The 17,948-nt window shown below is 42.2% G+C and overlaps 1 protein-coding gene across 5 annotated transcripts in view; it reads right to left on the reverse strand.

Moving 5' to 3' along the window:
- Positions 1–17,335, reverse strand: part of VPS39 (VPS39 subunit of HOPS complex) — a 1,019,836-nt gene extending 1,002,501 nt beyond the window's left edge. For 3 of the 5 annotated variants that reach the window (XM_044074020.1, XM_044074018.1, XM_044074017.1), the window contains exon 1: positions 16,894–17,334. In XM_044074020.1, the coding sequence (XP_043929955.1) occupies positions 16,894–16,966 (73 nt within the window). In that variant the 5' untranslated portion in view covers positions 16,967–17,334. Of the gene's footprint in view, positions 1–16,893 lie in introns of all 5 variants that reach the window. The other 2 variants (XM_044074019.1, XM_044074016.1) reach the window with 2 other exon arrangements.
- Positions 17,336–17,948: the final 613 nt, after the last annotated feature.

Raw genomic sequence — 17,948 nt, forward strand, 5'->3', positions numbered from 1 at the left:
CAACCATATGAAGTTCTGCTCACAGTGAAGGAGAAGGGTCAACATCCACCTGCAGTGCTTACTTATAGGAGTGTGTTTCCATGCAAGTGGCTATAGGAGTATTACCACAGTTGTTCCACATGCAATTAGCAGGTGGAGTACTCCAATTCGTGCACATGCCATCAGCTGATCATGAGCATTACCTACCAATGTCAAGCACCTGCCTATGCAAAACAGATGCATGTTTCCACATAACCGGGGGGGGGGGGGCAGGAGGGAAAGAAAGAAAGGATGAGAGTAAGAGCCAAGCGTGTTTGTGTATGATCTGTGGGTGGACAGAGATCTCTGGGTATTATAATGGTTGTCTATATATACACATTTACGGCTGTGGATTGTCTACAACAACCTCTACTGTGTTTGATAACAGTTGGCCTTGTAATGTGACATTGGGACATATGGGTCCTCAATATGAAAATGTGGCAAAACCCACCCTGCAATGGATCCTGTTATTACACAATCACACCAACACCCACACAGGATACTGCTGACACACACACACATATTATCACAGTTGCCAGGACCAGGATTAGAACTCCTACCTAACTAGTTTGCTACATCACAGTATTATGCAGTTATCGCGAGAGCCACAGAGCTTATGCTGTGACTTGTCCAATGGTTTATTTCAAGGTGACTGACATCAGCAGGACTGCTAACATGGGCAATGGGAAGTGCAGTGTGTGTGAATGGGCCATAAATCATTCCTCTGGAAACACACACAGTCACACACTTTACATTTGACAGGACTGAGTATACAAATGCTACATGAATACTAATTTGTACTATCGTGTTACACAGTTATCACAAGCACCACAGACACTATAGGGCTGAGGACTACCAAAAGGAATGTGTACAGCGATTGACATCAGCACATCATGTGATATCAGCCAACTGGATGTGTAATGGGTGGGACAGGCCTCATAATGGAATTCTCTCTGTCACAGTCTGTCTCTATCTTCCCCACATCTCTGTGTGTGTATGTTTGACATATTATAGTGTGTTGGCCTTGGATATGCGTCAGTATTCCTATTCAATGTGTGTGTGAAGCATGAATGGTGTACAATTTGGTGTGTGTGCCCAAACATCTGCGAATGATAGATATGTATAGTCCACTGTGTTGTCAGACATGGGCTTCATTTATCTAAGTGTAGAAGCATGCCCAGTATGATCTTCTGTACTGAGTGTGTGAATCCATTCCAGGTAGGGTTGTACTCCAGTCCAGGTTTTGCTGTTCTACACATACAGCTAGCAACCTGTTTCTGCAGGACATCTGTAGATAGGGGGATACTGTAACTATTGCTGTCTGTGCTGCTTGTGTTACATGGTTGGTATTAGCAGAGATATTTAGATATATGTACTGTTTCACACTGCGATGCATTATGTCATCAACTACTGGCAGATATATATATCACAGTTATTTACTGGGAAATACAAGATGAATGAAGCTGAGTCCAGTATTGTGGTCCACAGCATACATATTCTTGGACACTCCTGCCATTCTGGAGGGGTAGCTACAGACACTTGCTGATGGGTCTGTGTAAATGGTCCAGCGTGTTGGTACTATGGCGTCTGAGGATCCCATTCTTGTACATATATCAACTTAACAGAATGGTCATATCCCTGGGGTGAAACATTAAGTGTGCAAGGTGTTAATGGCAGTAGTTCCTGTCCATATTAATCCATTGGTCTGGATGCAGGCAGGGTGCTGCTTACAGCTAGGGACACACCTGCACAGGACAGCTCTTCAACATGCTGCATTCTGTAGGTATTCCCAGAGAGAAGTGGGGTCATACTGCAATCATTCCCATCAGCAAGGATATGACCCGTGATAAACCACTGGCTGATGATGGGGTGAGCTGAGTGCATGTGTGATATGGAAGCTACTTGCAGCTGACTCACAGCTACACCTGGGACATTCTCCTTATGCTGCTGTGTGCAGGGACATAGGCAGTCTATAATTACTTCAATATTATGCCTTTTGTGGTCTGGCAGTGATTGACCAGACTACATCAGTATTCCATACTACACGGACAACTAATGTGCTGCTAATCTGTCTGTACAATTCCAATGTTGTGTGCAGCTGAGTTACTCACTCTGAGAAGGGTACTTCCACCTGAGCACTGTGTGTATGTATGGGCCCACATTCATGGCATGTCCATCTTTCAGAAGGTGGCAGATATTGACATCTGGACAGTGAGTATGAACGACTGCTGACATGGGTATTGCTGAGAAGCATTGTGTTTGGCACTGCAGTTGTCAGAACATGGCCCTATCAGCCACAATACTGCCCATAGGCCACCAAGACACAACCCTTCATGCTGACCACTTCCTAACACACAGACCCCTGCATACTGTACACATGCAACAATCTATCCTCTAGATTGGGCCAACTCAGGTAATCTGTGCTTCAGTGATACTACTCCTCACACTTGCATGTTACTGCATTTCTACATAGGATTGTGGGGGGGGGCACACCTGACAACTTTAAACTGTGCTGTACTGGTACGTCAGGTACCCTGCTGACTTCCACATCATTTTTTATTCTGACCTATCATGCAGACTGGAGGCATATCAGTGGAGTACAGATCTGAGGTTTTATTGACCTACATTTCAGTTTCAGACTTCTTACCCTTCAGAAATAACATACAACTGCCAGACCTGTTGCAGTCTGTCTGTGTAGGTCTGGAGAGGGGGGATGTTCACCATTGCCATCAATTGGAGGCCTTAGCCCAGGCTTTCTTTATGGTCATCTACACCTGTCCTGCTGGCTGAGGCTGGTGGTGGGTATGTGAGCCTCACTGACATGCATGTGTGTGTCCCATGGACACACATTTGGGCCACCACATTTGCTGCCGTGGGATTTGTCACCTTGTCTAGTACTGACTAGTGTGTTGACACCAGTATTTGTTATGGATTTCATGCTGCCCATACAGGTGTCCAGTATCTGCTGCCATCCCATTCAGCCACCCGCTTCCCTTGCATGCTCACATCCATACCATAGATACAACTATCAGAACATACTACTCCATTCAGTAATTGATAGGAAGAGTGACTTACCTTGTGGTTGGGCCAGTACTGAGGATGATGCTAGAGGGCTGACTATGTTGGATGCACACAGTTTACTCCCCATACATGGTAAAGCACAGGTAGTGCCATGTTTGGCATCCCTTTTACTGTATGTGCGAGTCAGAGAGAGGTGTCATTCCCTGGTTCACTACCGTGTCAGTGTATGTGCTATGCATTGCTTCTTTGCCAAGGCCTGGACGCACTGGGCACACCTCCTTCTGCCTACATGTGCAGGCTCAGGTGGTTCCTCCTCTGAGTCCATCTGTGTCTGTGATGGCCTTGGCAATGGTGGGGGGCTTTGTGGCCTTACCCCATGCTGTTCCTGCTGTAGCTATTTCCGTAGGATCATATTGTGTAGTATGGCACATACTATGAACATTTGTGTACATGTAGCTGGACAGTACTGCAAGGCTCCACCGGATATGTCCAGGCAGTGGAACCGTGACTTGAGCATCCCAAAACACATGCTCTATTATGATTCTGGTTTGTGAATGTGACTCATTACGGAGTTCGTGTTCAGGTGTGTGTGCATTTCTGAGGGGTTGTCATCAGCCACGGCTCCAGTGCGTAGCCAGCAATCCCCACTAGGTGGCCATATGGGATGTCCCCCACTGGCAAACGACTGGTACAACTGTGTCGAATGCCAGATGTGGGAGTCGTGATAGCTTCCAGGGCTGCCAGCACACACACACTCAAGATAATGTCCTAGGCATCACACACGACTTGGCAGTTGATGGAGGGGAAGCCCTTGCGGTTTATGTAGACCATACCCCGCTCTCTGGGTGGTGCTTTGATGTGTATGTGAGTGCAGTCTATAGCACCTACTACCTCAGGGTATTCTGCTATTTGGTGGAAGATATGCATACTGCTGGTCAATGCTTCACGGGTGATGGGGAATTATATGTGCTCACCGGCATGTGCTGACATGGCATCTAGAAACTGGTGGAGTACCCTGGATGCTGATGCCTGTAAGATCCCCATTATATCCCGAGTTGCCCTTTGGAAGGTACCTGTGGCTAGTATTCTTAAGCCTACACATGCTTTGGTATCCACGGGGATGGGTTCCTCTCTGTTGGCTCTGTGTAAGAGGCAGGGCCGGCACAGCTCAACAATTTGCACTAGAATGTCCCTGTCCACCTTATAGTGCTCCGCTATCTCCAGCTCATGTAGCCCCTGGTAGGTTACCCTGGGTCTGTACACTCTTCTCCTCCTCACTGTGGGATGGTAGTCAGCATTCACATCCTCACCACCCGCAGCCTCTTGCACATATTGATGTATGAGAGTGACAGCAGCCCCTTATCATTTTGTTAGTTTTGTCAGGTAAAATTTCCCCATCTGTGTACAGCGGTGGTGTAGAGTTTGTGGGAAAAACCAGAGTGAAAGGGGTTTGCATAGTTTACAGTAGTGTTGGGCTGGGCTGCTGCCTGTGTAACTGGCTGATTCTGATACATTTCACCTGTCAGCTATGCTAGTTCTCCTTGACTGCCTTCCTACTGCTGTTTTCCCTTCTCATTGCCTTCTCGTTTAATCCCCGAGGCACTCCGCACATACCCAGTGCTCACATGTGAACTGAGCTGCTATTTCTTGCTTTACTTTTTTTTTGTTTAAAGCCTGGTGCACGGCACACACACCCGTTTAAGCAGGGAAAACAGTGCTCAATAATGTGAGACACCCCCCCCCCTTCCTTAGCTCTGCTTAGCCAAGAGCAAACACGGCCGCAGGGCTCCAATAAGTTTACACCAAACATGACACACCCCCTACTGAAGTCATCTTCTTGTCCTGCCTACATGGTTCCCTATTCCTGCACGATTAGGTGCAGGCTTCCAGTAGGTAGAAATCTGTGATTCAGTATAGGTACGTTCACTTGCATACCCCAGTGTGCAGGTCCACAGTTACAATTCCCAAGCACACCCTTTCCCCTTGGCAACCAGTGCTCCCTTGTCCTGTTTACATTCTGCCTGCCATTGGCTATAATGGCAGAATGCATGTTTCTATTAAATGGCAGTTTCCCCCCCTTTTTTTTTTTTTTTTTTTTATTTTCGGCACCCCAATGTTTGCATGCCACAGCCCTTAGCTTAAACGGACAAGATCGAGCAAAAAAAAAAATAAAAGCTTTATTTTTACAAAAATTATGTTGCTTTTAATGCCAAGAGGCACAGTATACTAACCTCGAAAAAGGGCATAGCAAAATAAATTTAAAATGGGTGGCGAAAGCCAAACACATTCTGGCTAGGCTTATAAATGCCCTAGGGCAGATAGCCTAGTATGAACCTATAAAGGCCTTATATTTGGCCATTGTCTCGTCTGTTCTACATAATACGTGCTTTTCACAAGCTGTCATGCCTCCATTTTTTTCAGATACAAAAATGTATTCGGCCACTAACCAAATACATTTTTGCACGGACATTGTTCCTATACTTAATCCGTTCAGCTTGCTGGATTGCAAAATCACCCAATTTGCATGGGTTTCACCAGCAAATGAGGTGATTTGCATACTGAACGGAATTCCGTGCAGGAACAGTGTAGGGCCACTCGTGCACGCGAAAATGGCCCTATCCTGGATCATACGGTGGCCATATTGCGTACAGGAGTGGCTATACTGTTCCTGCACAGAATATGGCCATTTGTGAACCCAGCCAAATATATAAACAATATTTTTAAAAATAACACATTTACATACGAGTCTTCTGAATTAAAAAAAAAAAAAAAAAAACATGGTTTGAATTTTTCTCCTCTTGTGTTGCTAAAGGATTAATAGAAGGTACTGATTAACACAAACATACTTTAGGAAGATAATGTCCTAGACTTGTACAACTATTTTATTGTCAAATGTTTTAAAGCTACAACTAGCCTAACGTCTGATTTCTTTCTAGAACAAGATGACTGGGAATATTTACCAAAATTTATAATATATGCAGAAAATAAATTTATAAACGTGAACAGCATATCTAATTAAAAACATTCACATTTTTTAGAATATGTAGGTCAGGTTAAAAATACAAGAATAAAGAAACTAAAACAGTTTTATACAACTCTGTAAAATCTTGACTGGACAACATAATTGGAATGAGACTGAAAAAAAAAAACATATTTTGAAATCAATATGGAAAACCTCACAAGTATACATCTAGAACATACATACTTGGAAATATATACTTAAGGTTGTACTTGATGTAAATGGAAACCAAGAACTTCAGAGTAACTCACTGGAAATGTAAAAATTACTTGAATGCAAATGGGAAACACACTGTGTTTGAATGCTCTCGTGTTGAGTTATACTGGGAAAATATAAACTTATCTGTAAAGGCCATATGGAAGGACAATATTTAAGTTAATAAAATAATATTTTATTTAATGCTCCTACTCAGAGAGGACTAAAATCTAGCCATATTCATCTTCCCTGGCTCACTATGGGAAAAAGAAGGATTATTACTAAAAACCGGAAACAAGACAAAAAAAACTCAGTTTAAGAACTTTCCTCAACAATTTCTATCCGTTATAACCAAGGAAAGGAAAGTGAAAAAGACAAGAAAAAGCAAAAAGGTGACCGCTACAAATTATTGGTCCAAAGCATTTGAACTGATGGAGATTGAATCTTTATAAATCAAATCTTTCAGCTCTTCAAGAAATTAAAAAAACTAACAAATAAAATGTTATTTTAATATAACTGGATTCTGAGAAAATAAGAATGTGTTGCTCTTTAGCTTTTACTTTTATGTTACGGATAAACATTGTATGCAGTGTATATAGTTTTATGTTGATGTTAAAACATAATCTGTCTTAAAAATGGCTGAATGTTTTATTCAATTAATATCCTAATGCAAACTGCTAGACAAGAAGTTTGTAGAATTGGTTGATGTTTATTGTGCTGAATACACATAAGCAATAAGAAAAAGTTTTAAAAAGTAAGTTTACACAACATAAAAAAATTACTAGCTGACATGAAAAGCCAGCCTCTGCTGGGTCCAATGACCTTCCTCCAAAACTTATAAAACAGGGCTGTTCTCCTTGATTAACATTTCCTTACCATCCCGATGAACAAACTAATACATTTAAGTTTTTAAGAAAGATAGTTCTCAAACCAATGAAAAGTCCTACACATAGTGGCTACATCCACTGAAATGAGCAACTTCAGACCAGCTATAACTTAGAACTTTATGTCCAGAATTATGTGACTCAATATCCACCAGCAAATGCTAAACCATATCAGAACAGTAAATATTAGTAGCAATGACTAACATGGCTGCAGAAAGGTCCTCTCACTAACTATGGATGATTAAGTCACACAATTTCTAAATAAAAGTTATACGCAATTATACCATGACCCCCCCAAAACGTGCACGCTGATTGGCCAGCATGCACATTGTAAATCGAGTTATACTAATGGAAAAAGGTCCGTCGCCGGACTTTTTCCATTACTATACTTACTTTTAAAACACTGTCTCACTATGTTAAATGGGTTTAACATAGCGAGACAGCTTTAAAATAAGCAACGGAGATCTCCGTTGCTTATTTTAAAGCTGTCTCGCCATGCTAAACCCATTTAACATAGCGAGACAGGTTTTAAAAAAACAACGGAGAAAGCAAGATCTCCGTTGCTTTTTCTGTTTCGCTATGTTAAATGGGTTTAACATAGCGGGACAGTTTTAAAATAAGCAACGGACATCTCCGCTGCTTATTTTAAAGCTGTCTCGCCATGTTAAACCCATTTAACATAGCGAACAGTAAAAAGCAACGGAGATCTTGCTTTCTCCATTGCTTTTGCCCACAGCTCTGATGTACTGCGCAGGCGCGCAGTACATCAGAACTGCCGCGGATGCCAGACATCTGCGGAAGGGCAGTAAACAGGCATTATACTATGCCATTATTTAATAAAAGTAATAGTTTCTTCGCCCTCGGGACCAAACCACGCCAACCGTGGGTAAATCCAGCATTACCCACACCCAGGCGTGGGTTATTGCTATAGTATTTATCCTACTAGTAGGTCTTTCAAAAACCTCTGAAACTATAAGTCACTCAGAAGATGATAACAGGCTGTCATCCACTGGAATGTGTGAAGATTCTACTAAATGAGTTCAAAAGTCATCTAACAGAAAATTCATGGTGAAGTGAGGTCTGGAGCTCTCAAATAAATGTATATGCAACAAAGGAGGTCCCTGCTAATCTGATTTGGATTCCCTCCTGTTTAACCTACATATTATGAAATACCTGTGGTAAATGAGTGTGTTCAATATGCACATAAGGCTTTACTATGCTCCCCATTACCTATTTATTGGCTGAAAGACAGTTCCTTGCATATTTTGAGCTTCAAAACTGAAAGAAAAATTCATATTTATTACATGCAAAAATATTGCAGCAACTATTAACGAAACAGCCACATCCCTCACCGGTCAAGACATATGGTGTTGAAGCTATATAGTACACCTGAAAATTAAAACACCTAAAGTAATACTAAAGTTTTTAACTCTTGCTGTGCACATTATCCAGAGCTGTTATGTATAATCAAATCTTATGAACAATATACACACTCACTACTTCCTCCTCAACATCAAAACTCATTAACATTGCCCATGTCCTCCAGATTATTTTATGACAGTGTTCTCTATACTGAGACCATCACCTGATTTTCATCTAAACTCAAACATATAGTAACATTCATACTTAATTCAAGATGTAAGGCTCATCAACTGTCACCTAATTAAGTTCATAAAATTACCATCACTGAAAAGTATTAAGTCTCATCACCTATTACTAGGTCCCAAATAGTTACTATTAATTCATACCTTTAAGCTACTACACTCCAAAACAGCTCCTCCTCCCCATTGGTTCGTAGGATATTGTACCCCAACTATATTTCTTAAATCAGGTGAGCAGTACCTAAAGCAATCCATTAGTAACAATTTCTATGGAAACTCATTTTAGTAATACTTTCAGTCAGCCCTGAAGCTTGCTTCCAAATTGACAAGAAATATGCCAATTGTCCATACACCTTAAAAAAAACTTATTGCCTCACTGCACAGTCCTACTTTACAAAGAACTCTGTTCAATCAGTACAGTGTCACAATCAATTCAGTGTCGCAATCTATATTATTAAGTTATCTGCATTATTCAAAGCTGACTCAAAACAGCTAGCACAAAGTCACTGCTGTATTTGAACAGCTCCATTATTATTATGTTCTAAACATGCCATATACTTCATTGGTACTGTTACTTCTGCTGTTATTCTCTGCATGTTGAGCTTTTCTCCCCACATCTTCACTGAAAATGAGTCACAAACCCTACAGACATTCCCAGCAATCAAAACAGAGGTACATAAATATATTTACTGCAGTGACAACTATTCACTACTAAAATACCAAAAAAAAAATACTAAGGATCAAATTATATTTCTTTTGTTTTTCAGTCTGCTTACATTTTCCCCAAAAGTACTACCTTGTGAATGTAACTGCATTTCTGAATATTTGTGGTTCCATGCACATGCGTTTTAAATTCCGCTTTTTTTGTTAGCAATATGTTTACAACTGCAATTTCAAATAACTGCTCAATACAGTATATGCTTTTCAGTAAAGCCCAGACAGCCTACATCTGCTTAATACTGACTTTCTAAAGAACCATACTAAAAGATAGTCAAAAGCATTTAATTATCTATTTAACTGGTTATTTGTACTGTAAACTACACCACTACATACAGCAAAGCAAGACAAAAAGTCTAAAATAGAGACCATCCCTTGAAGCCTAACTTATAACACGGCCTTAAATAATACATTCACTGCAGCTTACATGGACTCATCACATTAACTGACATATTCTATTACTATTTAAGGCTTTCTGTGAAGTGATTACACTGTGAATTACAATTCTAGTGCTATTTTTGGTTCTTTATATTTCAGGACAGATGTGATACATTGCTAATGCTTCATTCATACAAGGCCTGTTAAACTATACTGCTGGCACCAAGTGTCAGTGCCAAAAATGTATTAATAATATTAATACGATCATCATCTTAATCTCTGCTACGTACTTCCACCATGGACCAATTCTGACGCTTATCCTAAGTCACCATTTCAAGCACAGTTGTCAAAAAGTACAGTTGTGTACACTTACCATAAATGTAGATGTTTGAGTGTATTCACTGTTGCAGTCATTACATTTGGGTAATCTGCTGGCAGGTTGCCCTCAGTCGGCCTGAATTCCAAAGTCTTGGGTCCTGCGTCGATTACTGTCTCCTCTTCCATGACGTCAGGTCGTCAGGGATATAAAACAAGCAACCAACGCTATTTTCTTCAGTTTTTCTTGCCCCAGATGTCAGGTGCCCCCACAAAGGTAGCAAAAATATATATATAAAAACCAAATATGCATGCATCAATACACACTTTACCCTCATCTACAAGCAAACACACCACATAGGTTGTAGAAGACAGAGAAGGAAAGATAAACTCCAGAATGAAAGGGGGATGGCGGGTGGGTAACCTGGACTGCAACAGTGAATAGCAGCAGTGAATACACTAGAACATCTACATTTATGGTAAGTGTACACAACTGTAGTATGTTCTTCGTGTTTCACTGTTGCAGTCATTACATTTGGATAGAATCCCAAAGCTATGGATGGGAGGCTGGAGCTAAACAGCATTAGGTGAGGCTATAAGGCCCTGCAGAACTACAGTGGCAAAGCCTGCCCTGGACTTAAAGTAGAGAGGCAAATGATAATGTTTTGTAAAGGTGTGAACAGAACTCCAAGTAGCAGCCTCCAGAATGTCTTTGGTTGGTACTCCTCTGAGAAAGGCTGCTGAAGTAGCTGCAGCTCTGGTAGAATGAGACCTAATGCCCTTGGGCACAGGTTTGCCATGGTGTAAGTAGCAGAAACTAATGCACTGGCTTATCCACTTTGAAATAGTCTGCTTTGAAATAGCCTTTCCTTCTGATCCTGCAGCATATGACACTAGTAATTGTTCAGTTTTTCTTAGAGCTTTAGTCCTGTTCAGGTATAATCTTAGCTGTCTGTGTACGTCCAAGGAATGCAGAATTCTCTCCCCCTTGATCTGCGAATTTGGATAAAAGGTTAGCAGATGAATAGTTTGGTTAAGAGCCACACTGGAAACCACCTTAGGCATAAATGAAGGATTTGTCCTCAGAGACATCCTGTCTGGGTAAAATATGATAAAAGGCTCCACAGCCATGAGTGCCTGCAGCTCTGAGACTCTTCTTGCTGAAGTAATTGCTAGTAGCAGAGCTGTTTTCCATGATAAGAACTTTATAGCAGCAGTAGCAGCTGGTTTAAATCGAGGCAGGGTGAGCTTTTCCGACACATAATTGAGGTCACATGCGGGTACTGGTGATCTTCTAGGAGGCCTTAAATTTTTGGCTCCTCCAAGATACTGCTTTAGTAAAGGATGAGAAAAGATTGGTGGCTCTGCATTGTAATGAGCCGAAATGGCACAGGCATGGATTTTAATTGATGAGAAAGACAGGCCTTTGTCAAGCATCTCAGTCAAGTATTGTAATATCTGAGGAATATTTGGTTCTGCTGTATCAGTTCCTTTTGCTTGATTCCAAGCACATAACCTCTTCCATTTATCAGCATAAGATTTTCTAGTACTAGGCCTTCTGGCTTCCAAAATGACATCCATCACAGCTTTACTGAGAGGTGTTGTTTGTATGCCTACATGATCAGCCATGCTGCCAGGTTCAGTGTCTGGAGTTGATTGTGCAGGATCTGACTTGCTTTGCTGGGACAGTAGTTGAGGTCTTTGAGGTAAGGTCTAAGCTGGGTATTGAGACAAGTTCCTTAGGATTGGGTACCAGTATTGGTGGGGCCAGTCCAGGGCAATTAGTATCATCTTTGGTTTCTCTTGTCTGACTTTTAGTAGGACCTTGGAAAGTAGAGGCAGAGGAGGAAAGGCGTAAACTGATAGGTTTTTCAAACTGAAGGACAGGACGTCCACTTTCCATGCTCGTCTGTGATAAGTCCTTGTGCAGAATCTTTTCAATTGATAATTTTGAGGAGAGGCAAATAGATCCATGTCCGGGCTTCCTCCATTTCTTTGTTATCATGCTGAAGACTTGTGGATCTAGTTTCCACTTGTGAGGGTCCATAAGGTTTCTGCTTAAATCGTCTGCCAGAGTATTTCGTTTTCCTGGCAGCAATTGAGCTTGAAGATGTATTTGGTAAGTCAAAGCTGTGTCCCACAGTGCCATGGCTAATCTGCAAAGGGGGTATGACGGTGTGCCCCCCTGCTTGTTTATATACCACATAACAGTGGTGTTGTCCGTCTTTATTAGTAGTTGTCCTGGATGAAGTAAGTCCTTGAAGGCTGTAAGGGCATTTTGAACAGCTAGCATCTCTTTTTGGTTGATATGTAGACGCATTTGTTTTGGGGTCCATATGTCCTGAATGCATCTTCCCGCCATGTGGGCCCCCAGGCATAATCTGATGCGTCTGTTAAGGTTTGGTTGGCAGGGGGTAGAGTGAAGGTCCATCCCATGTTTTGGTGACATGCCTTAGCCCACCATAGAAACTCCTGTTGTAGGCAGGGAATGAGAGGAATCATTGTTTCCAGACTGTGACAATGTTGACTCCATACACTTTTTAGGTACCATTGAAGTTTCCTCATATGCAGTCTTGCATATGGAATCAGTAGGATGCAGGATGCCATGAAGCCCAAAGCCTGCAGAGTTTGTCTTGCAGATAACTGGGTTTTTGTTGCCATCAGTTTGAAGTAAGTAGTCAGTTGCCTTTGTTTGTCTGGTGTGAGGTAAGCCATCTGGGCAGTTGTATTCAAGCTTGCACCCAGGAATGTTATCTTTTGAGAGGGTACCAGTTGTGATTTATTTTCGTTTATTGTGTAGCATGTTAGAAGCCTTTTCACAAATGCCAGGTGTTGAAGAAGAATGTCCTTGTTCTCTGCTTAAATGAGACAGTCGTATTTGTATACTTCTTTGTCTGCAAAAAGCAATTACTGGAGCCAAGCACTTTGTAAAGACCCTGGGCGCAGTAGATAAGCCAAACGGCAGTGCAGAGAATTGGTAACGCATTAAGCCAGCCTTGAATCCGAGGTATCTTCTACATGACTGCCTTATTGGGACATAAAGGTATGCCTCTTTTAGGTCTAATGTCAACAGCCTAGCATTCTTGCCCAGCATGGGCAGAAGTTGCTGCAAAGTCAGCATTTTGAATTTTGGAATGTCCAGGTAAGTGTTCAAAATCGATAAATCCACATTGGCCGCCAGGCCTCGTCATTTCTGGGTACCAAGAATAGTCTTGAGTAAAAACCTTGTCCTTTTTCCTGTTCTGGTACTGGCTGAATGGCCCCCATATCCATGAGGGACGTATCCTGTTTCTGTTCCTCTGCCCATTGATTTTTTGGCAGATCCGGCCAACCGTTTGCCAGTGGCAGAGTATGAAAGTGGAATCTGTATCCCTGTGATACTATGCTTAGCACCCACTTGTCCTGGGTTATTAGCTGCCTATTTTGAGCAAAAAGTGCTACTTTTCATCTAAGGGTGCTGCCAAAAGGTAAGTGCTTGGTGAATGCAGAGGGAAGTCATTGGGACTGTTTTCTGTAGGTTTGCGCTTTATCTCCTCCAGATTTGGAGGTAGAAGCACCCCATTGCTTTGACCTGTAAGAATCTTGTGCCTGGTATCTGGAACCCTTAGGGCATCTGAATTTGCCTCTTTGAGCTCTGTCTGACACAGGAAAGGACCAATTTTTTGTAGGCCAGTGTCTAATGAATCTTGGTGGCTGCACTCGTAAGAAGTCTTTTACAGTTTGCATAGACTTAGCTTTGTCTTCCATTTTCTTTAAAACCTCTTCTGCCTTAATATCAAACAGAGTATCATGCTGTAAAGGTGCATCCAGTAATTTAGCTTTAACATGATCAGGCAAATTTTGCTCTTTTAGCCAGGCATGCCTCCTAATCACAGATCCATTAACTGTGGCCCTGCAGGAGGCCTCTAAGGAATCAAAACCACATTGCAAAGTATGCTTTCCAACTTGTTCAGCTGCATGCAATAATTCCTGCAATTATTTATTTTATGCACATTCAGAAATCATCATCATTTTCTGTTTCAGCAATCCCAAAACATGTTGTTGATACTTGAGCATTTGAAACTGGCAGTTTAAAACCCTAATTACCAAGGCTGCAGATGTATAAACCTTTTTCCCCATCTATCCAGTGCCCTTGAATCTCTGTCAGAGGGGGTAGGATTTTTGGCTGTTGAGGCCTTAACTCCCCTTGGACCCTGTGAAATAGTTTCAGGATCAGCAGCAGGGTTTCTAAATAAAAATTTGTGTGAGCCAGGGACCCTGTAATATCTGTCAGGCTTGCTGGGAGCTGGAGGCAAGGAGTCAAGGGTCAAGCTTGACTCCGAAAACACATCATCCACAATGTCTAAAACAGGGGGTATGGCTAAAGGCCTGTGCTGAGGGAGAAGAAAAATCTGAGCCTATTTTTTTGATTCTGAGAAATCTTGACTCTCCCAGTGAAAATGCTCCCTCAAAGTATGCAAGGTTTCTCCACATGAATAATCCTCAGGAGGTGATGCAGATGGTATAGACTCCTCTGCATCAGAATACTCATAGGGAGGTATAGATAATTCCTGATCAGAAGAAATAGAAATCTGATCTGAAGACTCATAATCAGTGTCTTGCCTAGGCCTCTTATCAGGAGGGGGGGGGGGGAGGGAACCCCCGATCAAGGTAACAAGGTCTTCAACCATTTTGATCATCTGTTTTTTAGGCATAGAGGCCTGTGCACGTGGCTCATGCATCATTTTTTTAGTTTTAGAAGTTGCTTTTGTCTTTGGTTTTGCAGCTGTCGTCAGTTTGATATAAAAATGTTGAGTCCTGAACACACCCTCAGAAGCCGGTGCCTGCTCAGCGGCTCCGGACCCATCCGAGGGAGATGCATCTGTGTGTCCAACACTTTGAGTGTCACTCGGCGTGCCTGCGACTCGAAAGTAGCGGGCATCAGGGGCTGCGAAAGCTCCTCACCAAGTACCGGCGACTGGCTTAGGAGAAGCTTCATCGTCGGTTTTGGACCTCGACTGTCTGTCTCTGTCCTTTTCTTTGCATTTTTTATGTACTTCGGGAAGTCCGGATTGCTATCCGACGACATTTCTGGGTAGTTAAATCTGTTTCCAAAATACTTTGAGGCAGAAATATACAGACGCTTAATAGTGCGTTGGTTAAATCTAGCATAAAACCGACAGCCAGGCATGTTGTGATCAGGGCCAAGGCAAGGAATACAGTATTAAATCCTTATGAAGTATTTGCTTCCCACAAGTAATACAATTATTAACTTTTTCTGACATCGGTATGGAGCAAGAAAAAAGTTTCCCCAACGGGGTACTTAGTGAAGACTTCGGTTCTGAAACTCAAACTGGAATATTTCAGGGGTCGGCCAACCGGCACTTGCGAAATGCTTCTGCTTCGGGCACCGCACGGCAAGAAAGACTAAAGAAAATGGCGTTGGCTGCTTGTTTTATACCCCTGATGACCTGATGTCATAGAAGAGGAGACAGCAACCAACGCAGGACCCAAGACTTTGGAATTCAAACCGACTGAGGGCAACCTGCCAGCAGATTACCCAAATGTAATGACTGCAACAGTGAAACACGAAGAACATCCAGTACTAGCAACTTACAGAACAATGCAAGCTACATCATTTACCATGAATCTGGCATAGAAGACCAAGTAGATGTCCATATGTTAAATATGCCAAAATGTATGTGTGTAAGCTTTTGAGGGATGGGTGTTGGCTGAGTAGTAATAGCCATCACTGCTGAGTCAGGATCTCCTTCTCTCAACTTTGTAATTTGCTCCACCACAGAGCAAACTATTTGCTGGAATTACTAGTAGTAAACAAGTATGTTCTCCACAGCAAGTCCTGTCTGTGGTGGTCGTGCGAGGAAGGATAGTGGTGAATGTTTCTGCGCAAGTTGTTGGGCGCAAATAAAAAACCCTGAAGAACACCTTTAAAAAGTACACAACTCTGGTTTCGCATAGTTAGCCCAATGGTCTAGAGCCCCTGGTAGGGTGGCCACCTTTTCAAATGCCCAAAGTGGGACATTTTTTGTAGAAACGTTAGATTTTTCAAGGCAAAACATACCCATGGCAAGTACAAATGAAAGAACTTCACTTATTTTGCCAAAACAAAAGCTTATTCTTGTAGCATTTGAGTTGCTTATTCCGTTTCTTATAATATTAAGGTGATTCTGATAGAAAATAACTGTTTTATGCAGCTATTAAAGAAAATATAGTAAATATTTTTGTCGGGCAGCCACGGTGGTGCAGCGGTTAGCATTGCTGCCTCACAGCAAGAGGTTCTCCGGTTCAATTCTCGGCTGGAGTGCCTTCTGTGGGGAGTCTGCATGTCCTCCCTGTGATTGCGTGGGTTTACTCCCACATCCCAAAGACATGCAGTAGGTGGACTGGACACTCTAAATTGACCCTGTGTGTGTGCCTTCTGTGGAAGGTTGGGTGCCGTGCTGGCAACTCAACACTGAAAAACTCCACTGCCAATCATGAGCGGACAGAAGATCCGCTGTGGCGACCCCTAACCGAGAAAAAGCCGAAAGAAGAAGAAGTCAAAGTGGGACTGGTGGTAACCCTAGCCCCTAGTACCCGACTACCTTAGTGTTAAATGAAATTTAACACGCATGCCCAATTTATCCCTACGTTATCAATGAAAACAGTTTCCCTTGTACAGCTAAGGCAATGGACATTACAAAGGACACGACGTCGGTTCTTGATCCACAAAGGAGAGTAATTCTACACTTCTTCTTTTACTTACCCCAAGCTGCCACGCAGTCGATCTGCAGGGGTAGCTTTTCCAGAATAAGGACCGATTCAAACGCGTCATGCATAGTTACTACTACGTGCGGGTCTCCTCAGACGCAAGAAGGGCGTCCCACTGTCGAATCGTTGGGGCTTCAGACTAGATCCTTTCTACAGTCTGTGTTAGCATACACTTTCTCCGAACTCACATTTTCAGATACCCGGGATCGCTTGCCGTTTCTCACTAAAATCATTCGGTGGCCCTTACACTTAACTAAAACAGCTTGTACACTGTTGATGGGAGCACATATTCCAACATAAATCCATTAGTGTACAAACACATGTTCTAGTTTACAAAAAAAAATAATTATTGCTAATTTACAATCCCATTACTCTGTTTCCTTCCTTGTTTGCTTCTAGTCTGTCACCGCCTCCATATATTCACGTGATCTGGATAAGATGACATTAATCACGTGTTTCAGAGGGAAAAAAATACCCACCACGGTCCACGTTCCTGGGTCCCGTGATAGTTTCATCGTACTAGCTCCACATTTAAAATGTAACCATTCACATTTCATTCATATCCCTTATGATTTAGTAGAACAAAACGAGTGCGGAAATGCAGTAGTAAGAGTAGATACGATCACATTTAATCGCTGTATTCTCCATTCGGCTTGCAAACTTTTGTTGTTGTCAGTCTGTTGGGTCTATAAGGTATACACTTTTCCTTGCTGTTGAAATCTCACAATATTATGTGTAGCGTGATAAGCGGCACCTGTATCTTTAAGGGGGCGTTGCCATTAGGTGAGTCCGTGTTCCATGTGATTGATCCAGCAGTAATTATTCGTATTTTAATGCTTTCAAGAGGAGAAGAGTTTCTATAATTGCTCATCTCGGTCATGTGTAGCAGTTTACAGGGTACATAAAGTACGTGGTATTGTTTTGGGGCTTCTGAAGAGATTTTGTGCAGTTTGCATTTTGTTTTGTCTGACGGATGCATCTGTATTACATCCTCTACATGCAGTAACAGGGCATAGCCAAAATGTCCCCGATTTTGCCTCATAGGAGTCC

The sequence above is a fragment of the Protopterus annectens genome, chromosome 6.part0 (genome assembly GCF_019279795.1).
Source record: "Protopterus annectens isolate FY-2018-M chromosome 6.part0, PAN1.0, whole genome shotgun sequence".
Taxonomy (NCBI): Eukaryota; Metazoa; Chordata; order Ceratodontiformes; family Protopteridae; genus Protopterus; species Protopterus annectens.